At 51.0% G+C, this 23,314-nt stretch overlaps 1 protein-coding gene across 1 annotated transcript in view; it reads right to left on the bottom strand.

Moving 5' to 3' along the window:
* Positions 1–2,076: 2,076 nt before the first annotated feature.
* The window catches only part of Myom3 (myomesin 3), a 48,898-nt gene continuing 27,660 nt past the window's right edge, over positions 2,077–23,314 (bottom strand). Inside the window, exons 20-36 of the mRNA XM_048443119.3 lie at positions 22,708–22,822; positions 19,915–20,071; positions 19,380–19,489; positions 18,934–18,978; positions 18,007–18,143; positions 15,110–15,254; positions 14,853–14,912; positions 14,475–14,542; positions 13,088–13,198; positions 10,383–10,470; positions 9,883–9,921; positions 9,511–9,619; positions 8,222–8,385; positions 7,195–7,231; positions 7,001–7,023; positions 5,374–5,429; positions 2,077–3,650 (exon numbers count right to left, since the gene is read on the bottom strand). Coding sequence (XP_048299076.3) covers positions 3,387–3,650; positions 5,374–5,429; positions 7,001–7,023; positions 7,195–7,231; positions 8,222–8,385; positions 9,511–9,619; positions 9,883–9,921; positions 10,383–10,470; positions 13,088–13,198; positions 14,475–14,542; positions 14,853–14,912; positions 15,110–15,254; positions 18,007–18,143; positions 18,934–18,978; positions 19,380–19,489; positions 19,915–20,071; positions 22,708–22,822 — 1,728 coding nt within the window. The 3' untranslated portion in view covers positions 2,077–3,386. The remainder of the gene's footprint in view (positions 3,651–5,373; positions 5,430–7,000; positions 7,024–7,194; positions 7,232–8,221; positions 8,386–9,510; positions 9,620–9,882; positions 9,922–10,382; positions 10,471–13,087; positions 13,199–14,474; positions 14,543–14,852; positions 14,913–15,109; positions 15,255–18,006; positions 18,144–18,933; positions 18,979–19,379; positions 19,490–19,914; positions 20,072–22,707; positions 22,823–23,314) is intronic.

A 23,314-nucleotide genomic window follows, 5' to 3' on the forward strand; every position in this document is an offset into this window, starting at 1 on the left:
TATTACAACAACCAGAAAAGAGCCTCTGACAGCTCCCCGCCTCCACGGGAGACCGTACCCAGAAAACTGCCTACATTCCTCAGAACTGGGGCCTCTGCTTTGCGGTCTGATCTATAAGAAGCTTAAAAGTTGTCACCCCCATTCTAACAAGTACCCAGCTGTCCGAGAAGTTGAGGTCACAAGGCATATTGCCGTCCCTAATGGCAGAGAGACAGACAGGTGAACATGGGAACCTCGCAGGGGCTTGGGAACCAGTGCTGGGGTCCAGACACGAGCTTCAGCTGATGACTCACTGGAGACTCCATCTGAGGGAGGGTTTGAGGGGATCCAGCCCTCTGGGAGTTCCCTCACTTTTGTGAGTTTTACCTGTAGGAGCCAGACCATGTCCATACAGTGAACAGCTGACAAAAATCCCCTCTGACGTCCAACAGGAGGAGGACAAATCAACCAGTTTTTAATATGCCAGACTATTCTAGTCCCACTAGAACCTGACCTTAGGACCACCATTGTACCAGGTCCTAATCAATGAAGGGAAGGGAAAACACCTACTGCCAGCCGTGTAGTTTTCCTGTCCCACCTTGGGGAGGAAAGAAAGCCTGAGGGCTGGGTGTGAAGTCCAGGGACCAGGCACAGGTTCACAGGTTCACCCAAGCCTGAGATTCAGGACCTGGGAGGTGACTCAGCTGGTAGAGGGCTTATCCAGCATGCACAAGGTCCTGGGTTCAATCCCCAGCACTCCATAAATTGGGTATGCTTGTAATCCCAGTAGAGTTCAAGGTCATCCTTGACTTTGTAGCCAGCTCAAGGCCAACCTGGGCTACAGAAGATTACCCTTCCCCCAAAACTGGAGTGTAGCCCCTGCACTATGGGAAGGTTCGACGGCTCGCAAGTAGGGCAAGGGGGCTGGAGATTGAAACACATACACACACACAGACACGGGTCATCCTTGAAACAAGAATGCCAAGAATGCTCCCTTGAATCAAGAATGCCAACTTTATTGTGTGCCAGGGCAGCTTATATAGGGTCTCCTTGACTAATGGCCACACCTTAATTCTTAGCTGCAAGCCCACCAGAACCCACTCCCCTGCCATCAGGAAACTCGTGCTCAGGGCAGCTGCAAACACAGGAAAACAAGTTGTTTACAGGAAATTCAGGATCTGGGGGTCCACAGTCCCCAACACTGGACACCCAGTCACACACTAGATAATATTTTTTCTCCTCTTACACTTTACACCTCCCCTCACTGACGAGGAAGCTAAAGTCTGAGCTAGCTAATTCACTTGTCATATAGATGACAGACAGGTGGAGAGGCTGGAGTGTGAGCCCAGGCGTGCGTGCTGAGATTCTAAAGCCTCTGGGTTTCATGGTCCCATTCCTGTTCAAATGCTTTTCTCTGGACCACTGCCCGCAGAAGAGTTTTGTGCGACACCCCCTTCATCTTATGATGGACTAACGGGCCGTTCCAGGGTGAAGCCTCCCACAGAAGAGCAAAGAAGGGACCGGTGGCAGGGAGTGAGCCCTTAGCCACACTCTGTCCGGAAGTCTTGCCACAGTGCTGCCTCTGGCCTTGGGGGAAGCGCCGGGTGTGCTGGGCCCCCTGGCTTCCAATCCAAGCTATTTCAGAGAAGGTGGATACCTCACCCTTGGTTAAATTAGATTAGAGAGCTTGCTACAAAGCAAGTAAAGATAGGCAGCCTCCAGCCCAATGTCCTAGGAGCTGAGGGGTGGAGTGGCACGGGTCCCCAGGAGGGTCTCCTGCATTACCCAGCTCCATCTGTCTTACCTGCTGGCTCTGTGGCACAGGCCATTTGCGTATGCTGTCCGCCTGTCGTCTCTCCCTTAGAGCCTTCACCGTACATTCGTGTTCCCACTTGGGGCCCAAGTCTTCCTTTTGCTGGCTCTCACACCATCCCCACCTCTCCTCAACAGAGAGCTCATTAATCATATCACCACGGAGCTCTGGGGGCTGCAGGTGCCAACATATCCGGCTGGGTGACCAGCTGCTGGGCGGAGGACTGGTTCATTTTGTCCCACAGCTACAAGATCTTTTCAGAAACCACAGGCAGGCACTGCCTCTTGTTGTTGATAATACAGTTTTTTAAAATTTTTTTATTTCCTCCTTTATAATTTCCAAAGTTATCCAAGACTTGGCAACAAACAGCTATAATTTTATAAACCTTCCCACATCTTGTTTTTAGTAGGGGAAACTAGAAGGCAGAGAAATGTCCAGCTATGTACTGAGATCCACTGAGTAAGGCCAGCCAAAGTGTCTGTCATGGGCCGTACAGGCCCCATGTTGGAAGAAGCCCCGAAGGTCATCATCGGCGTGCCTGGCCTCCCAGGTCACCTAGGCTGGGACAGACTCTCTTCTATGTTCACCTTTGCTTCTTCCACGTCTGCTGAAGTGTCCTTCTCCCATCTCCACAGTCAAACTGTATTCACCTTTCAGGGCCCAACACTGTCCCACCCAGTCTGGAAGGCTGTTACAAAGCCCTGCATCTCCCAGTTGGGTTGGCCATTGCCCACTTCCTCTGATCAATGAAGATACCTTACTTGGATGCCTTTAGTGATCTTTATCATCTCTTTCCCTGCCTCAGAGTCACCTGCACCCAAGTCTGTTTCTGGGTGGGGTCTGCATAATGTTTACCTTTGTAGTTCCAGGGCCATCCTCAACCTCATGCTTCCAATGAGCGATGGATATACAGAACTTTGACAATCCTATTCTAAAAGATATATTCTGTGCCATGGGAGCGGAAGTGTTCACCACCATGTGTGGCCTCAACCTACTCAATGCCAGCAAATACTTCCAGTTGTGACAACCAAACTCTGTGTGCTTCGTCAACTGTCCCCTGCAGAGTAGAGGTGCCGCCTGCCTGCTGTGACCCACTGATACACATTGATAAGGGATTTTCATAAGGCCTTTCTGATTGATGAGAAAGGCAAGGCTTGTCAAGAGCTTTTGTGGAAACTGAGTCCTGTACCTCCAGCTTCCGATTCCTTCCTTCCTTCCCCCCCTCCCCCCCCGTTTGAGACAGTGTTCCTCTGTGTAGCTCTGACTGTCCTGGAACTTGCTTTGTAGACCAGGCTGACCTCAAACCCAAAGAGATCTGCCTAACTCTGTCTCCTGAGTGCTGGGATTAAAGGTGCTTGCCACCACTGCCTGGCTCAGCTTCTGATTTCTAAGGCCAGTGCCTACCACACAGCCTGGAGTCCTCTGAGGACTCCAGCAAAATCTTTGCTCCTCTTCTTTGGTGTATTGGATCCAGCTCTGTTATGTCCTTGTCCCTTCCCCCTGTCCCATCCCATAGCCTGTGCTAAGTTATGACCCACTGGCTGGCTTGCTGGTCCATGTTGGGTGGATCTCAGACGGTCCCTGGTCATTTCCATTACATCTTCTTCAATTCCTTGGGCTCTTCCCCGTGTTTGAACACGCTGATGGTGACCTGGCCTGTTTCTGAGCCATACTTGTTCTTGACAAAGATTCCATAGCGCCCACTGTCTTCACTGGTGACCTTTTCAATGGTGATGGTGACCTCAGTACCCTTCACCTCCATGTGGTACCGGTCAAGGAAGGAGACAGGCTGGTCATTCTTCAGCCAAGAGATTTCAGGGGCTGGGTCTCCTGAGATGACGCAGGTCAGGCACAGGGTCTGTTTTGATTGACAAGAAGAGAGCCATTTTACTTCCCTGTAACTTGAACTCAGCAGTCACCTTTATGCAGCACACGGAGAGCTACCGGTACAGACAGCTGCAATGAGCAAAGGTTATGCGTGCGTGCCTGCATGTGTGCACAGGTGTGTTTGCCTGCGCGTTTTAATGCTTTTTTTTTTTTTTTTCGAGACAGGGTTTCTCTGTAACTTTGGAGCCTGTCCTGGAACTAGCTATTGTAGACCAGGCTGGCCTCGAACTCATAGAGATCCGCCTGCCTCTGCCTCCCGAGTGCTGGGATCTCGCATTTTAAAAACAAGGTCTCAGTATCCTAGACAGGCCCTGAACTTACTAGGGAGCTGAGTTTGACCTCGAACTTCTCTATTCCTGCCTCTATATCCTAAGTGCTGAGATACAGGCATGCCATGTTTATGTAATGCTGGGGGTGGAAGCCAGGGCTTTGGGCATGGTAGGCTAACACCACCAACTGAGCTACACCCCCAGCTCTTCCGTGTGTTCTGTTGTAACCCATAAAGGGAGACGTGTTCTATTTCAACCCCACTTTCTCCAAACCTCAATCTTCTACAGGGAAAATTCCTAGGTAGACTCTTAGACAGTTCTCTAGCAGTGACCAACCCAGAATGGCCTGCACTCTGCAGTTTTGCTTTTGGTAAGATATATGTCGTTGTGACGTTACCACGCAAGTAAGAGTATATTGGTTTTTGTTTTGTTTTGTTTTTGAACCAGGGTTTCTCTGTAACTTTGGAGCCTTTCCTGAAACTTGCTCTGTAGACCAGGCTGGCCTCAAACTCAGAGAGATCCACCTGCCTCTGCCTCCCAAGTGCTGGGATTAATGGCGTGTGCCACCATCGCCCAGCTGATTATATTGTTTTAAAAATTTGTGTATGAATGTTTGCCTACATGTATGTATGTATGTACAGCACATATATGCAGTGCCCTCAGGAGTCAGAAGAGGGCATTGGATCCCCTCAAACTGGAATTGCAGATGCTTGTGAGCCACCATGTGGGTGCTGGGAATTGAATTTAGTTCCTCTGGAAGGGTAGCCAGTGCTCTTAACTGTTGAGCCAGCTCCCATCCCTGAAGACTGTATTGCTTTAACACAAAGGTTTGTGAATTGAGTTTGGAAGTTCTTGAGTGAGGTCTAAGGCAGAATACTATAATAATATAATAGTATATAACATAATAATGAAACACGCAGGCTCTGGAACTGGGCTGCTAGGGTATGAACCTCAGCTCTACCCATCAGGTTGTGTGACGTTCGCCAGTCCCTCAACCACACTAGGTCTCAGTTTCCCTGGCTGTCAAGAGCGACGAGAATCAATACTCCTTTTTCAGTGGTTGCCTCGGAGGCAAACTCAGCAGAGATATATACTAACACATACTAGTAGCCAGCAGAAAGCAAACACGAGACTTGAAAACACTATGGCTTTCAGGGGTTACCTAGTTGAACTCTTGCGGAAGCTCCCACCAATACTATGGAAAGATAGGACAGAGGCAGGTGGAGCACAGGGACCTGACATCAGGCTCCAATACACATATGATCATTGAGCCACTTGGCCAGCTGTGGTAGGTCCAACCTTTCCGGTCAGCCTGTCACCTTTGGCTCTCGAATCCACAGCACTCCACTCTATTGTGACCCCGGAGGGATCCTCAAGGGAATATAAGCATGTGGATATCTGACTGTGGGTTGGGAAGAATGATACCTTATCTTCCATGATGGTGGCCACATCTGGCAGGCCCCTCACCACCTTGGCCCGATCTGGAATGGAAAGAAAAGAGCCGAGTGGTGAATCTGGTAGCTTCTCTCCTGCCCAGCAGCTCCCCTCAGAGTGGAGGGCTGGTATCAGGGAGAGGTCCTCCCATTCCTTCCTCAACATCCTCTCCCGTGCTTCTTGTTCTCGCAGGTAGGAGATAGGTTATATGAGCGGCTTCTGCCATGGAGTTGAGGTCACTATGATTAGTGGTACCCAGGGGGTGATAGTGACTTGCCTCTGTCCTCAAGAGAAAGAGGGCAAATGAGATTGCTCTGGACTGGAACTAACAGAATCTACCCAATAAACTTTGTCTCTGACCCACGGTGAAGGGTGTGTGTGTGTGACCAAAAGGGGGCCCGGGAAAGCGGTAGCTTTTTGGACACCCTGTCTCTGGTCCAAGGAGGGTCCTAGCAGCCACAGGAAGACAGTGTAGCGATAAATTACTAAGTAGAGAGTCAAATGTATCCCTTAGATGCACCAGAGGTCGTGGGGAAACCTAGACCTCGTGTCTCTGAAGTGCAAAAAGTTTGCCATGTATGGCTGCTGTCTACTGGGCCTTAGGGAGAAGGATGGGGAATCAGACAGGGAAGGCCCCGGGGACCAACAGTGCAATGGGCAGGAATTTGCGCCGGCTTTCCACAGCTGAGGGTGCGGACCCAGCAACCACAGGTGGTCAAGTTTAAATTCCTTCTATGGGAGTCCTGGATGGGAGGGGACTTTTATGTCGAGCATATAACTAGGTGGTGGCGGGAGGGTCCCCACTCTCCTGAGCACACGGGAGGCTGGCTTTTGGATGTGTTGTCTCCCCCAAGGTTGGCTGACTCTGTGAGGTCACTTGGAACCTCGGATTGTCAGGGCTGCCGTTATATACCCAATGCCTGTCCTACCTGTCACTTGGGGACAGTGGGGAACAATGGCATCATGCAGGGAGGGGCACCAACATCTCTGTGTTGATGGTCCTGTAGTATCCTTGATGCGCACAGTCATCTGGCTCCCTTGCCTAGGTCCCTAGGCAAGACTGTGGGATTCTGCTGCCGCCACTGTCTGTCACCGAAATCCCTATTTCCCATCACTGCGCCTGGGACACCTACGGGCTATACTCCTAACACTGGGCTGTGCGAAGCTGACTGTGGGGGCACCTCATAAGTGAGGCAAATTTGAACATGGATTGGCGGGGTTTTATTGGGGGGTAGCTCAGAAGCTGTGTCACACCCCTGGACCTGAGGCTGCTTCTGGGCTAGATTCACCATCACCTCACCCCTGCCCCAAGCCATATTCAGGTTCCAGGCCACCCCCTTCCATGGCTGACTTGGAAAGGCCCAGGCTCATTCCTCTCAGTTCCCTGCCTTTGGGCTCCCATCAAGGTTTGTGTGCACCTGCTCAGCACCACACCCACACCAGGCCTGTCCAACCCGTGACGTCCTAATCTGTCTCTTTACAGCTAGCACCCAGGGGTCCCCAGGAGCAGCGTGAGGGTCCCGAACTCCACAGAGCCCACTGGGAGCTAGGAGGCTGGGGTTCTAGAAAAGCCGGCTTAGACTCAGGAACACAAAGAAGGAGATCACTGGGGACTCACTCTTCTCAATGACAGCCAAAGCTCTGAAAGACAGAAATGGGAACAAGGGCTTGTGTCTCAGGTGTCTGCTCTCACCACGTGAGACAGGAGGGTGGAGCTAGATAGGGCTCCCAGTGGGGGCCTGAAAGCAGTCCCTCCACCCCTGATGGGACCTGGGACCCGTGATTCACAAGGAGAGTATGGGGGACACTCACTTCAGTCTCTGGTGCTCTGCCAGGGCATCGTCAAAAGCTGTGGGACAAAGAGGGTGGGGCAGGGCTGAGGGGACTGTCTTCAAGGCCCCTCCCCTTCCAGGATTCTCCCAGGCCAGTGCCAGGTTTGGAGAAGGAGAGAGCTTCCCCAAACACCTGGGACCTTCTTTTCTCTTTCTCTTTTTGAGACAAGTTCCCACTGTGTAGCCAAGGATCTGACTTTGAACTTGGCTATCATCCTGCCTCCACCTCCTCAGGGTCAAGACCGCAGGGATGTGTCTCCCTGCCTGAACTCATCATGGAATTTTCTTTAAAAATTAAAAATTGTTATTGCTGGGCGATGGTGGCGCACGCCTTTAATCCCAGCACTCGGAAGGCAGAGGCAGGCGGATCTCTGTGAGTTCGAGGCCAGCCTGGTCTACAAGAGCTAGTTCCAGGACAGCTAGGGCTGTTACACAGAGAAACCCTGTCTCAAAAAACAAAACAAAACAAAATTTAAAAATTGATATTATTGAACACAGGTGTGAAGGCAGAGGACAACTTCATGTAGTTGGTTCTCGTCTTCCATTTTTTAAAAATATTTATTTATTTATTATATACACAATATTCTGTCTATGTGTATGTCTGCAGGCCAGAAGAGGGGCACCAGACCTCATTACAGATGGTTGTGAGCCACCATGTGGTTGCTGGGAATTGAACTCAGGACCTTTGGAAAAGCAGCCAGTGCTCTTAACCGCTGAGCCATCTCTCCAGCCCCCCCCCTTCCATTTCTACGTGGGTTCTGGAATGTGAAATCAGGGCTGCAGGTTTGGGTCCAGAGTGTTTTTAACTCCTGAGCCATCTTGTCCGTCGTTCCCCCCCCCCCTCCCCCCGCTGTGAGACTAGGTTGTAGTAGTCTGGGCTGGTCTCAAACTCACTATGTAGCTGAGGATGGCCTTGAACTCTGGATCCTTCTGCCTTAGTGTGGGGGCTTCAGATGTGTGCCACGGTGCCTGATCCCAGCAGACAGACAGACAGGAGGATGACTTACCTTGCCCAGACAGATCTGCTGAGAGCTGCCGGGCTTCCTTCCCGGCTGTGATCTCCAGGGTGTATTTGCCCTTATCTGAGTCCTTGGGGTCCAGGATGTGGAGCCAGATCTCATCCAGGGTGGTGCCCGCCCGCACCCGGTCACCACTCTCCAGACGCTTGTCTCTGCGTTCGAAGGCAGAGGATGGCTAAGGCTGGCTGTGGGCTGACTGTCCACAGCCCCTCTTTGGACTGTTGTTTTCAGATGGAGGGGACGGGAAGTGTGACCACCCACCAGCCGGTTGCTATAGGGCCACTCATCCATTGTTCAGTGTTTCATTCATCAGACGACCATGTATTCATTCAGCATCCAACCACCCCTCCCCTCTCTCTTTCCCTCCCTCCCTCCCTCCCTTCATCAAATCCCATGATAGATTAATTTCATACCAAAGCTGAGTCTCTATATGTCATATGCTGCAGGTTGGGACAATGAGCAAATGGTTTTCTTGGGGCAGTGACTTCCCTGCCCTTGGGAGCCATTCCCCCACCTCTTCATTCCCATCTTAACCCTCCTAGCATTTCTGCCCAGTCGCTCCTAACTTGGAAACCATCAAAGTTTTAACTCTTTCCCTTTTTCATTTAAATTTCCTCCCCGAAGGCCTAGCCCATGTTCCCAGTGCTCCATTGCCCAAGCCTCTTGTCACAGGGCTCAGAAACTCTGGCTGAAAAGGGGGCCCCTACCTCCCTGAAGCTTCCCGTGGCCCTCACCCTCTCTCACTGCAGATTTGCCCAAGTCAGTCCAGGCGTCAATACAGAATGGGTGCAGTCACGTCTGCTCCACAAGGCTGAGGCATACACATGACAAGATGCTCTCAGGAGATCCTACTCTCAAATTATCTGGGGGAAAGCTTCCCGATTTTCTGTCCTGACCCTTCCACAGCTCTCTCTGCCTGTACCTGCCCCCTGAGACTGGCGACCTGGGTTCGCAGAGGCCCACAAGTGCACCTTCACTCTTGGGACTGGCTTGTCCTGATTCCCACACCCTCTCCTCTTTTGGTTTCCAGTCACTACTCTGGGACCATAATCCTTCTGTTGTCATGGAGACCTCAGATCCAGGTCCTGCCACCAGCATTCCCATCTTCCCTGGGTGAATCTCTTCTATTCCTCTCATTCCTGTGTGAGAGCATCCCCTCTGCTGATTCCTTGGGTCTGGGACCTGTGGGAGGACTAGGTAGGGGGAGTAGGGGACTCCTAACAGGGCAGGTGCTAGGACCTTTCAGCTTGTACAGGCTCTGGACAAGGCCAACCTACTTGTGAAACCAAGCGGTCTTCATGTACTCCATATGGTAGTATTTGACCTTGCTGAAGAGCCGGATCCCCTCTTCAGTCCCCTGGATTTTCAGTGGGGTTGCTGAGAGAGCTGAGGATACAGAGGCCAAAGGTCAGTCTCCCCGCTACTCCCCGCCCCCAAACCTGTGTGTGGTGTGTTTTAGGACCAGCCTGCTTGCTCTGGACAGTAAGCTAGGAACACAGGACTGTGTGGGGGTCAGGGGCTTTCATCCCCTTCACCCCTTCACCGAGGGCAGACACTAGACCCATGCCCACAGCTGAGGCTGTTGGGGGGCAACCTTGGAGGCTCTTTAGCATCAGGACAAGGCAAAGAGAAGGGGCATGCTCACTTACCACCAATCCTGCCCAGCTCAGTGAGGAGAGCATCCAAGCCTGGGGAAGACAGAGAATGTTCAGCTGGGTGGGTTCCTTTGGGGGATGTCCAGGGGTGGTGGTAGTGGTTTTGGAGAAGGATGAGGGAATCAGAGCCTCCCTGAGGGTGGGGGCTCTGGAGAACGACTTGGGGATGGGAGGGGTCCTTGGGAGGTAAGTGACAGATCAGGCATCATACTGCTATCTGATAATTTTCTCGTTATATGTTCCAGCCAGCCTCAAGGATAACAAGGACCCTCTGTGGGTGCAGGGTCTTCAAGCCTAAGTTGACTGTGGCATGACACAGCAGCACCCATGCCGGGTCCCTGCCACTGGCTACTGTGTAACCTTGAGCAACTCACTTAACTTCTTCGTGCCACAGTTTCCCCAAGTGACATGGAGACCCCATAAATCTTAGTCGCTGACTCCAGTGTGACTCTCCACAGCCCTCGCGTCCCATCTCTGACATCACTGGCTCCTACCTTCACCTGTGAGGTCCAGGATGGTGTCATCTTCCCCTCTGTCATCAGACACCACTGCTCTGTAGAGTCCCTGGTCTTCTTTGGAAAACTACAGAAGAGGATGACAGTGTGTGCAGGGGTTCCAGAAGGAGAGGTGACAGCAAGTCAGGAGGTTCCGGTCCTAACCCTGCGTGCCTTCTGTTCTGGCATTGGTGGGTGTAGGGAGCATGTGCATGTGTGTCTCTGTGTGCGAAAATGTGTGGGAGAGTATGTGTATATGAATCTGTGAGTGTGTGAATGTATGTGTGAGAGCTTCTATGGGAGAACGTGTGTGTGAATCTGTCTGTGTGTGTGTGTGTGTGTGTGTGTGTGTGCATGCACACGCGTGTGTATGTGTCCTGAAGGTAGAAATGGACACCCTATCTAGATTCCCAGTGATTCCTTGGAGCCCTTCCCCGCTCATCATGTCCAGCCTGGGCAGAGTTCGTCTCTAGAAGACACAAACTCTCCAACATGCTTTGAGATCTCCCTAAGGCCCTGATGCAAGGGTCCCCTGCAAGTTCCCCAGAAGGAGGTGTGTTTTCTTTGCATCAGAACATGGGGATCCTTCTGGCTTGTGTTTGCAGTCTCAAATCTGAAGCAATGATCACCGAAGTGAGAACTTGGTTGCACTTTTGAGAACGTTCGCTGAGGATGGAACCTTGGCCCTCTTGCAAGCTGGGCAAGGCAGCTAAGGCAGTCTGGGCCCAGGGGCGTGCTTTGGGAGCAAGAAGCGAGGTCAGAAGTGACATCTTATCAGAAGGCAACTCCTTCAGGGCTCCTCAAAGGTTCTTCCCACCCAGGTCACCCCCACATAAAGACTTTGGGGAAGGATCCAAGGCAGAGAGAGGTAGGTCTGTCCCTAAAACACAATATTCTCCCACACCGTTTCTTTTTTACCCACAGAAGACTATAAAGTCCCAGTCCTACTGGGGTGGCCCTGGAAAGAGCAAAGGTTCCTAGAGCGGGCACTGGGGACAGAAAACCAGGGATGCCTCAGCTTTGTGGAGCGGATGTGGCTGCACCCACTGGGGAGTCTCCTGTCCTTGCACTTCACCAGTCAGAGCCTCAGTTTACTCGTCTGTGAAGCAGCTGGGGTGTTCTTGCTATGTGCCCCAGGTTCCACGAGGGACCCAGAGGTTAAAATTGGGTGAAAGCCAGAAAGCCCTGCCTCCACAGGACAGATGATTACATTAAAAATCCATGAGTGTTAGGTACCCACTGAGAGACACACCCCTTTCGAGGCGCATGCTGACAAAGGCTTACATGGCACTGTCCCCATCAAGGTGTGGGAGAAGACCCTGGACTTTACCATTTTCATCCTGGTTCGAACCCGTGATCAATTATCCAATGCCCCCAGCACCCAATCAGAAGGTTCTGGAAGTCAGCAGTAGACAGAGACACCTGGTGGGCGGGGAATCAGCCTTGCATGTCTCTCCCAACCAGCCTTAGTCATCTGGGGGCTGTGTGGAGGGACCTAGGAAAGAGTCTAACTCTAAACTTGCTTTTCCCTGGACCTGCAGCCCTGGGGGGCATCCTTCCTGTCCTCAACCCTAGACTGTGGCAGGGAGCTCACAGAGCACAGATAACTGTAAGGCTGGAGAAGGCCAGTGGTGAGCCTAAGGTTGCAAATGCTAGACCAGAACCAAACACTTATGTTCTGTTTTTGTTTGTTTGTTTGTTTTTGTTTTTGTTTTTTGAGACAGGGTTTCTCTGTAGCTTTGGAACCTGTCCTGGAACTAGCTCTTGTAGACCAGGCTGACCTTGAACTCACAGAGATCCGCCTACCTCTGCCTTCCAAGTGTTAGGATTAAAGGCCTGTGCCACCACCGCCTGGCCATGTTCTGTTTTTTTTTCTTAATATTTTTTTAAATTTTTTATTACATATACAATATTCTGTCTGTGTGTCTGCCTGCAGGTCAGAAGAGGGCATCAGATCTCATTTTAGATGGTTGTGAGTCACCATGTGGTTGCTGGGAATTGAACTCAGGACCTTTGGAAGAGCAGGCAATGCTCTTAACCACTGAGCCATCTCTCCAGCCCCCCATCTTCTGGTTTTTAATGTTAATTTTGAGTTTAAAATTTTTATAAATAAGGTTTTGTTTTTTTTTTTTTGACTCATGTAACCAAGGCTGGCCTCAAACACCCTATTTAGCTGACAATGACCTTGAACTTCTGATCCTCCTGCCTCTACCTCCCTAGTTTTGGGATTGTAGGCAGGCACTTTCGCACGAGGTTTAGGTGGTGCTAGGGATCGGAAACAGGATTTTGTGCGTACCAAGCAAGCTGTCTACCAGCTGAGTTACATTCCCAGGTCCTGATATTTATCTTCTAAAAAACATTCTCTTTAAAATTTTTGTGGGTGTCACGTTTGCTTGTACGCCTGCGCACCATGTTAGTGTAAAGAGGGCGCCATGGAGGCCAGAAGACGGCGTCAGATCCCCTGGGACTGGAGTCACATACAGCTGTGAGCTGTCCTGTGGTGCTAAGAGCTGGAATCTGGGTCTGCTGTAAGGGCAATGAGAGCTCAGAGCCGCTGCGCCAGCTCTCCAGCCCCTAGCATATATCTTGACTGGGTCTGGTGCCCCGTGTGACCAGCTCTGCTCTGCTCAGGCTCCACATAGTGCTCTCGGTACCGTTCAGGGTGCAGCTGATCGGGGTGAACCCCAAGCTCCCGCTGCTCTTACCGCTTCAATGCAGAGAAGTCCGGCTCCCGTCTGCGGGTCGTACTGCCCACTGGGGGCCTCTTTTTTCTGGAAGAACCACTGAAAACGAGTCTCCTTCTTGGTGTTGGTCACCTGAGGACAGGGAGTGAGGGATCTCCATCAGTCCATCAGACTTTTCAGTTAAAAAATAAAAACCCAACTCAGATAACTTCTTTACAAACACAACTCCTCCCACGGAGACCCACACACTAGTCCGCTGGTCCCCTCCTCAGGCCTCATGTCTCATCCGCTAGCCTCTGGATCCTGACTTTTGCTAAAGTTACTTCCTGCCTCTTGGCCCCTTCTGCTCTGTTTTCCCTGTAAGTAGTTAGGCTTCTTAGTGAGTCAGACGTCACCTCCTCCAGGTAGTCCTCCTCCAGGTAGTCCTCCTCCAGGTAGTCCTCCTGGAAGGACCCCAGAGAGTGCCTCTCCTGCCCTATAACTAATAATGTCCTGAATGTGTCTGATCATTCATAAAGCATGCCTTATGTTGTAATTATGTAATTCTGCCTTGTGTTGAGGGCTCCCCGGGGCCTAAGGGAACGATGTGTGCCCAGGACCTTGCTGAGCACTGGTGGTTTCTTCTCAGGAAGCGAGTGCTGGTGTGAGGTCCCCCTTGCACGTTATCAAAGGAGCTGCGAGATGCTGAAAGGACCGGGCTTTGGGGTCAGGTGACTTGGTTGGGACCTGGCTGCTGGAACCTATGTGTGTCCAGCTATTTTCCTGCTTGTTTTCTCATCCCTGAGGTGGGGTAGCAAAGTACAGAGGACCGCGAGGCAGAAGAGATTCAGTCATCCCTGAGAGCGCTGAGCAGCGTCTGGCGAGGGTTATAATGAACAGGAAGCCCCGTCAACACGTAGCCCTCGCTAGCTCCCAACCCCCTGGGCCCGGAAGCTGCTGGAGATCTGGTTTAAGGCTGACTCAACACACACTAATCCTGCTGCCCCCTACTGTGTGTATGTATGTGTGTGTCTGTCTGTATGTGTGTGTGTATGTGTGCATATATATTTGTGTGTATGCATATGTGAATGTGTGTATATGTATGTATATATATATGAACGTGTCTATGTATGTGTGTGTATGTCTGTATGTATGTGTATGTACACGTGTATAGATGTATAGGTATATGTGTCTATGTATGTGTGTGCAAATGTATACGTGTGTGTACATGTGTGTGTATGTATTTGTGTGTGTGTGTGTGTGTGTGTGTGTGTGTGTGTGTGTGCCACTTCCTAGGTGTGGGATCAGCCAGGCACAGGAGATAAATTCCAGGATGGAGGAGGCAGGGAGAGCCACTGGGCTTGGGGATGAGTCACAGGTCGTGCCTCACGGGGCTGATGGCAGAGCTGGAGGTGGGGTGGAGACTTGCCTTGCATGTCAGAAGCACTTGGCAGTCCTCTGTGACTTTCCACTTCAAAGGCTCCTGGAAATAGGGACCTGCAGGGGAAGAGAGGGCATGCTCAGGAGTCATGAGCTTCAGGCTGAGCCAGGGCGCCACCTGGTGGTCAGATCGGGGAAACGCAACCGGACAGGAGGCTGCTAAAGACCCTGGTCTCCAAGACGAGGACAAGGACGGGGTGAAGCAAGAAGCCTGGGGTCTCTTTAGATGAAAATAATTTTAAGGAGGTACTGGCTCTTGGGCTGGGAAAATGAAGTTTTGTTCTGTCACTAGGACAGGGTTTGACCAGATTATGGTGAACTTCCCTGGCTGGGTTGGTATTTTCCAGAGCGGATCAACCGCTCTTACCCTGTTTTCGCTTCCAGTCTCTTCGCGTTGCGTCTGCCTTCCTTAGCAGTTTGTCAAACTCTGTGAAAACATCGGGAGGAAGCGGCATGAGCGGAGAGAGCAAAGGTCCCGGGAGTGGGCACTGGGGCGGACGGGAGAGCAGGGATGCGCTCCGCAGACCCCAGAGCTGGGAGCCCAGATCCTCGGGAGGGTGTACAGGGAAGGATGGGGTCAAGTCAGTGGGGCAGGGGCTTCAGGGCGGGGCGGGGCCAGCTGACCGTCATCCACCAGGGCGAGCGTGATCTGGTTCTTGGCTTTTCCGTCTTGGAGCTGGGCGGTGTACGACCCTTTGTCATCCTCCGACAGTTGCTGGATGATCACCTCCACTAGGCCCTTCTCTCGGACAAAATTGATCTTGCGGTTCTGAGGGAACAAATCTCTGAGTCCTTTTTGGGCGTTTCCTGTTCTGGGTGCTCTGCCAGGGGTACACGTCAGGATGCGATCAAGATTGAGGTGCTATGTGCAGAACTGTCAGTATCCACGAACTGGGGAGGGGATCCTGGTAGCTTTTTCCTGCTTGAGTAGACTGGAGTCCCCAGCACCCTATGCTTGAATTAATTATAATAATAAATTCTGGACCTTTACTATGTCTCATTGTTGGTTATTTTCAATTTCTTTTACAATTTAAATGAAAAATGAGTGCATTTTAACTTGGTGTGTGTGCGCGTTGCATGGTGCGTGCATGTGTGCGTGTGTGTGTGTGTGTGTGTGTGTGTTGTAGGGGGTGGGGAATGCATAGGCCACAGCACATGTGTGGAGGTCAGAGAACAACCTGAAGAAGTCAGGTCTGCTTTCTCCTACTCTGTGAACCCTGAGGATTGAACTGATGCTGCCAGGCTTGGTAGCAAATGCCTTTACCTACAGGACAATCTCTCTCCCACCCCCAGTTTTTTTTTTCCTTAAGAGATTTATTTATTTCTATTTTATGTGTATGGGTGTTTTGCTTGTCTGTCTGTGCCCCATGCTCATGCAGTGCCATAGAGGCCAGAAGAGGGCATCAGATCCTTTAGAACTAGAGTTATAGACAGTTGTGAGCTGTCATCTGGGTGCTGGGAACCAAACCTGGGCATCTTTTGCGTGAGCAGTCAATGCTCCTAACCACTGAGCAATCTCTCCATCCCCCGGGCCCCATATTTTTTTTCTGAAGCAGGGTCTCATGTAGCCCAGGCTGGCCTTAAACTTGGCCTGTAGCTGAGGATGACCTTGAACTTCTGATCCTTCAGCCTAGACCTCCTCCGTGATGAGCTCACAGGCTAGCACTACCTACACCCAGTATTCCCCTTACAATGAAATACTCACACTCTAGAGATACCAGTTGCTTACCGCTTGCTGCGCACTAACAGTTTGAAATTTTATTCTCCGAATTTAGGTTCTTATGACTCCCTGGCTTTGTCTGCATGTGTGACTGATGGGAATGGCCTATTGTATTTTTTCTGTAAGGATGGCCAATTATCCAAATAGTGTACACTGAAGCCTCCACACCAGTGTTTCTCTACCTTCCTGAGGCTGCGACCCTTTAATACTGTTCCTCATGCTGCGGCGACCCCGACCCCCAACCATAAAATTAGTTTGTTGCAGTTATGAAATATGAGAACTGTAATTTTGCTAGTTCTATGAACCATAACGTCACTATCCATGTTTTCTGATGGTCTTAGGTGACCTCTGCAAAAGGCTTGTCCGAGCCCCAAAGGGTCGAGACCCACAGGCTGGAAATCACTTGTCTAGACCTTACAGTGCCCCAGATAACATGAGGCAAGCTCAGTGTATACTCTTTACACATAGCTTTCAAAACTCTCCCTGGCCTGTTCTTTTTTGATCCTAGGGAAACCTGCCCTGCTGTGCAGACACAGAGGGAGGCAGAGAGGGGACACGGGCCACCCACAGGGCTGGTTATGCATTCCCTGCATCTGTCTGATGTGTCCTCTGATCAAATCCATCACCCCCTTCTCTGGAAGACCTAGTCCCTCCCTCCCTCTCTCCCTCCTTTTTTTCCTCCCTCCCTCCCTCTCTCCTTCCCTCCTTTCATTTCTCCTTCCTTCCCTCCCTCCCTTCCTCCCTCCCTCCCTCTCTCCTTCCCTCCTTTCATTTCTCCTTCCTTCCTTCTCTCCCTCCCTTCCTTCCTCCCTCCCTCTCTCTCTCCTTCCCTCCTTTCATTTTTCCTTCCTTCCCTCCCTCCCTCCCTCCCTCCCTTCCTCCCTCCTTCCTTCTCTCCTTCCCTCCTTTCATTTTTCCTTCCTTCCTTCCTTCCCTTCCTCCCTCCCTCTCTTCCTTCCTCCCTCCCTCTCTCCTTTCCTCCTTTCCTTTCTCCTTCCTTCCCTTCCTCCCTTTCTCCCTCTTTCCTTCCTTCCTTGGTTCTAACTCAGGGTCTTGCCCATGCTAGGCGCATGCTCTCCCACTGACTTGCATCCCTGCTCTAGTCCGTGTTTTCCAGATAGCGGCTTTGCCATGTGGCAATGAAACCCACATGTGACAGGACACTGTTATGAGGCTCCATTTCAGGTAAAAACAATTGAAGTCCACAGTCCATTCTAGCAAACCTTTGCACCTTCCCTATGCATTAAAATGTAAACAATGTGATACTCGTGTATAAAAAGCATTTAAAATTAGACCCCATATATTTTGTCATATAGACTCTTGGATACAATGCACTACCACTGACCTTGCCCTGATTTGTAATGAGAGAGGGGAAAAGCACAGGACCAGAACAGGAAGATGGACAAGCACAGCATAAAGCAGCTGAGAGAAGAGCAGCTCTCCCCTGGATGTCTGTTAAGCCTGTATGAAAGTGCTTTAGATTGCCCCAACACAGAGGTTTAGGCTTGGGAAACCGTCAGCCCCAACATAGACTTTCCATCTCAGGGATGCTGGGGAGGAGTTTGAAAGACGTAGTGTGTGTGGAAAGTGCTTTGTGGAAATGTCCCCTGAACTGGTTAGTAACCAGAACCACTGTGCTCTCTCCCTGTCCCCGCCCACCATAGACTGAGAGCCAGGACTCCCCTGGCTAGGATGGCCAAAGTGGCAGCTATTTCTGAAATGACAGCCAGCTCCAGGCACCAGCTCACAGGTGAGGCCTTGGGGCAGGGGAGCCTCTCTAGGGACTGGGGGCACCATTTACCGGTGAGCTGAAGATCTCTTTCTCATTGAAGATGAGGTGCAACTCCGCGGCCGGCGACAGCTTTTCCACCTCCAGCCAGAGCCGCACCTCGCCTTGCTCGAGGACCTCTACATTCCAGCCGGAGATCAGCTTGATGACTGGGAGACACAGGGAGGGTGTGGGTGGGAGCCTTCTCCTCTTCGCACTCCCTGGCCCCACCCAGTCCCACCCTTGGCAGGGAATATGGAAAACACTTGCAGGGCCTGAAGAAATCAGACCTGGCTGGAGGCCCGGAGGCTCTCTATAGACTAAGGTGATTTCAGGAGAGCATCTTCTCTTCAAGGCCCCTTAAACACTGGAGTCTGGGCCTCACCCCTGCCCATTCTGACTTGGCTGGGACATGGCCTGGGTGCGAGATTTGGAAAAGTTCCCAAGCTGGTTCCAACATGTGATCAAGTGTTCGACTGGATTTAACGATTCCACCATCCAGAGACAGAGGAAGTGGAGGTTTAGATGATCTAATGTCCAGATGTCTCAGGAGCTGATAAGGATGTTGACGGTGGTGGTGATGCTGATGATGAAGGATGGGGATGATGGTGATGATGATGGTTGTGATGGTAATAGTGATGGTGGTGATGGTGATGATGTTGCTAGTGATGGTGATGGTGGTGATTGTGGTGATGGTGATGGCGGCGGTGGTGATAGCGATAATGATGATGGTGATGCTTATGCTGATAAGAGACTGCCTTGTCTTCCTCCTTTGCACATCTCTGGCTCCCTGCTGGCTATCCTTTTTCCATCAGTATTTCTCTGGTCTCTGGTCTTCCAGTCTATGGTTTCCCTACCCCTTGCTTCCCGGATACCCCTGGTACTCTGCCTGACTCAGTTCTGATCAGCACATGTTCACAGACCTTTAGGAACCACAGGGAGCTGCACCTCAGTGTTTACCTGGGTTTCTGATCTCATGACTCAACTTCTTCAGCTTGTTCAACTCTGGGACAGTGAGGGACAAGGAAGAAAACAGATACAACATTAGGACACAGGGTTCCATTAAAGCCATCCTGTGCTGAGCTGCTCCAAGAGAGCTAGTTCCCCATCGCCATCAACTTGGGGTTACATGCTCCACCGAGGCTGGTGGTGAGAACTGTGGGCTTTGGTCCTGGGGCACTGTGGGAGATACTGTAGCTACTCTTGACGACCCCAAGGTTGCATATGCTCCCCACCTTCTTAGAAAAGCACCTCTTAGATGCCAGGCTCTGCAGGAGTGACCACATTAGTACCCAGCTCTGGTCAGGCTGAGCCTCGATGTCCACCTGGCTTCTATGGGCACTGGTGCTTGGGTTCTGGATCAGGATTTGTTCCCCTGAAGAGGTGGCAGGGAGTGAGGCCATTACCTTCTTCTGTCAGTGTGTGGCTTGCAGAGGTGTCTTCATCAGCATCAGGGACCACCACTGAGTAGATACCCAAGTCTTGAAGGTCAGGTTCTTTCAAGATGACCTTGGACCTGGCAGAGAGAGGCAATCTGATGCTCTGAGATGGGGTTTGAGGCTCATGCACTGAGTGACAGGAGCTGGAGAATCTTGGCTCTCCTGGCCTGTACCCTGTCCCAGGTCCTGGCCAAGCTTGACAACAGGGACAGCTACCTTCTTGTGCCCCCTTGATATCTCCTGTGGACCAGCAAAAGCTCTTGAGTTGGGTGGGCAGTGTGGTACATGGGTCTACAGCCAAGCAGCCAGGGACTCCATGAAGGCTTGAAGATTTTAGGTGGTGGCACTCATGGCTCCCAACCAAAAGAGAATCCCCAAAGAATGTCTCCTTTTGACTGCAGCTGGTACCATCACAGCAGACGGGGCAGCCCTGGCCAACCTGTGTGTCTGCCTTCCAGGCCTGCCACTCTTGGATGCTACCCCCTCCCCCGTCTCCACTCACTTGTTAATTTCATCCTCCACTTCCACCCTCTGTGGGTCAGGTGGACCCTTGTAATCCTTTGACCACTGAAACTCAGAGAAGTCAGGGGCTTCCGGGGCTTCGAAAGCCAAGTAGATACGGCCCTCTTCGTCCACACCAACTTCGATCTCCCGTGCATCTGGGGGTGACATCCAGGAAGAGACAGTAAAGGGGCAGTTTCAACATTGTAACTGTGGTTGTGTGGCTTCCCTGATTAGAGCACCAGACCTCTTGTGATCTCCAAGGTCTTTCATGACCCTCAAATATCACCTCCTCAAGAAGTCCTTCTGGATGATTTTTCCTCTTCCTCCTCCCCTTCCTCTTCCTCCTTCTTTTCCTTCTCTTCTCCCTTACACCTCTTAATTCTTCTCTTTAACATAAAATTTTGGTACATTAGCCCAGATTGGTTTCGAATTCACTATGGAGTCCATGTTATCCATGATTCTACAACCTTAGGCTCTGTGGGACAATAGTCTTTTATCCTGTCACTTGTATTATTTTTAATAAAATGCTGATTGGCCAGTAGCCAGGCAAGAAGTATAGGCTGGGTGATGGTGACCAGGCAGGAAGTAGAGGCAGGGCAATGAGAATTCTGGGAAGGGGGAAGTTTCAGTCTGCAGTCGTCACCCAGCCACAGAGGAAGCCAGACACAGAGCAAGCAAGATGTGACTGCCTCGCCAAAAAAGGTACCAAGTCACGTGGCTAACACAGACAAGAACAATGGGTTAATGTAAGATGTAAGAAAGAATTAATAAGAAGCCTGAGCTACTAGGCCAACCAGTTTATGATTAATGTAGACCTCTGTGTATTTCTTTGGGACTGGACGACTGCAGGACCGGGCAGAACAGAAACCTTGGTCAACAGGAGTGCTAGGGTTATAGATGTGTACCTATAACCCTGGCTCCCGTCTCTAAAAATCCATTTTCTCTTTTCTTTCTTTTCATCTCTGCAGTGCTGTGACAAAATCCAGAGCTAGGCAAGCCCTCTACCACTGAGCTGTATCCCTACCTTACTCCTAGTTATCCTGGAATTTCCTTGTGGAACAGTTTGACATCTGCTTTTACTGTCTGTCAACTCCCTGCTCCCATCTCTCCTATTACAACAACAGAGACTTGCTTCCTCCACATCTGTGCCCCTGGTGCATGCAAACCTAGATCTGCTTCCTCACATCTGTGCCCTAGTGCATGCAAACCTAGATCTGCTTCCTCCACATCTGTGTCCCTGGTGCATGCGAACCTAGATCTGCTTCCTCATATCTGTGTCCCTGGTGCATGCAAACCTAGATCTGCTTCCTTCACATCTGTGTCCCTGGTGCATGCAAACCTAGATCTGCTTCCTCTGCATCTGTGCCCTGGTGCATGCAAACCTAGATCTGCTTCCTCCACATCTGTGCCCCCGTGCATGCAAACCTAGATCTGCTTCCTTCACATCTCTGTCCCCAGTGCATGCAAACCTAGATCTGCTTCCTTCACATCTCTGTCCCCAGTGCATGCAAACCTAGATCTGCTTCCTTCACATCTCTGTCCCCAGTGCATGCAAACCTAGATCTGCTTCCTTCACATCTCTGTCCCCAGTGCATGCAAACCTAGATCTGCTTCCTCCACATCTGTGCCCCCGTGCATGCAAACCTAGATCTGCTTCCTTCACATCTCTGTCCCCAGTGCATGCAAACCTAGATCTGCTTCCTTCACATCTCTGTCCCCAGTGCATGCAAACCTAGATCTGCTTCCTTCACATCTCTGTCCCCAGTGCATGCAAACCTAGATCTGCTTCCTCCACATCTGTGCCTTGGTGCATGCAAACCTAGATCTACTTCCTCCACATCTGTGCCCTGGTGAATGCAAACCTAGATCTGCTTCCTCATATCTGTGTCCCTGGTGCATGCCAACCTAGATCTGCTTCCTCTGCATCTGTGCCCTGGTGCATGTAAACCTAGATCTGCTTCCTCCACATCTGTGTCCCCGTGCATGCAAACCTAGATCTGCTTTCTTCACTTCTCTGTCCCCAGTGCGTGCAAACCTAGATCTGTTTTCTTCACATTTGTACCCCTGTGCATGCAAACCTAGATCTGCTTCCTTCACATCTGTGCCCCTGGTGCATGCAAACCTAGATCTGCTTCCTCCACATCCGTGCCCCTGGTGCATGCATACCTAGATCTGCTTCCTCCACATCTGTGCCCCCATGAATGCAAACCTAGATCTACTTCCTCACCCATGTCTGTGTCTCTGGTGCATGCAGATCAAGATCTGCTTTTTCATCCACAGCTGTGCCCGGCTGCATGCGGACCTCACCAAATACTTGTGAGTTGAACACTTAACAAAATGCTTTATAGTTAGCCATATGGGTGAGTTTGTCATCTGCTAGCTGTGGGCCTTGGTGGCTTAATTGTTTTGCATCGGAACAAGTGAGTTCCTCTGTATGAGGACCTAGGAGCAACTCTTGACATGCCTAACAAGAGGGACTACAGGACCTGTAAGCTCAAGAGAGGCAAAGCTACATGGAATGACTGAGATGGAGCTGGGTATCAGTTCAAGTTGTTGCATAACTTCATGCTTATGGCATCGAAAGAATGGAAGTCAGTGGAAAAGGGTAGTGAGGGGGGGCAAATCAGAAGGGAAAACTGAGCTGCCAGTGGGTAGAGTGGTGGGTGGGACAGAACCCAATGGGTCCAGGCCTCCAGCTGCAGCCTCATGTGTCCCCCATCTTCCCTCTGAGCATCTCCTGCACTCAGACCCCAATCCCTCAGAGCAATCTGGTACTCCCTGGTCATCCTACCTGGCTTGTCTTCAAGGAGCACAGGGTCAGTGGGGATCGATGGTTGTCCTAGACCAGCTGAGTTCATGGCCTGGATCCTGAATATGTATTGCTTTCCTGGCTGCAAGTCAGACACCTGGGGGTGGGAGAGCAAAACCTGAGGACAGGACGGATGGGCCTGCCCAGATTCTGTCCAGAGCTCCTGGGACCCCTCCTGGGCTGGGGCCGGCCAAGAATATGCCCTTTTCTTGGGATCCAGGGAGGGTTTTGCTTTTGTTTTGAGATAGGGCCTCTCTCTGTGTGTGGTTTATTTGGGAGCTGGGTGGCAAGCCCCCCAAAAAAATCCAAAGAGAAAAAAGCCAAAAGAGTAAAAAGAGTAAAAAGCAACATTTCGGTGTTCCAAGACAGGGCTAGAGTAAAAGAAAACCCACCACCAATCCTCATTCTTGGCCTCCAAGTCCTAATTTTTGTTTTGTTTTAAGACAGGATCTCTTGCAGCTCAGACCGATCTTTAACTTGCTTATGTATCTGCGGCTGGCCTGGAACTCTGAGCCTCTTGTCTGCATTTCCCAAGTACTGGGATTACAGGCACGCCCCAGCATGCCTGCCTGTCAGTCCCATTTTCTAT

The sequence above is a fragment of the Myodes glareolus genome, chromosome 6 (assembly GCF_982192425.1).
Source record: "Myodes glareolus chromosome 6, mMyoGla1.1, whole genome shotgun sequence".
NCBI classification, from domain to species: domain Eukaryota; kingdom Metazoa; phylum Chordata; class Mammalia; order Rodentia; family Cricetidae; genus Myodes; species Myodes glareolus.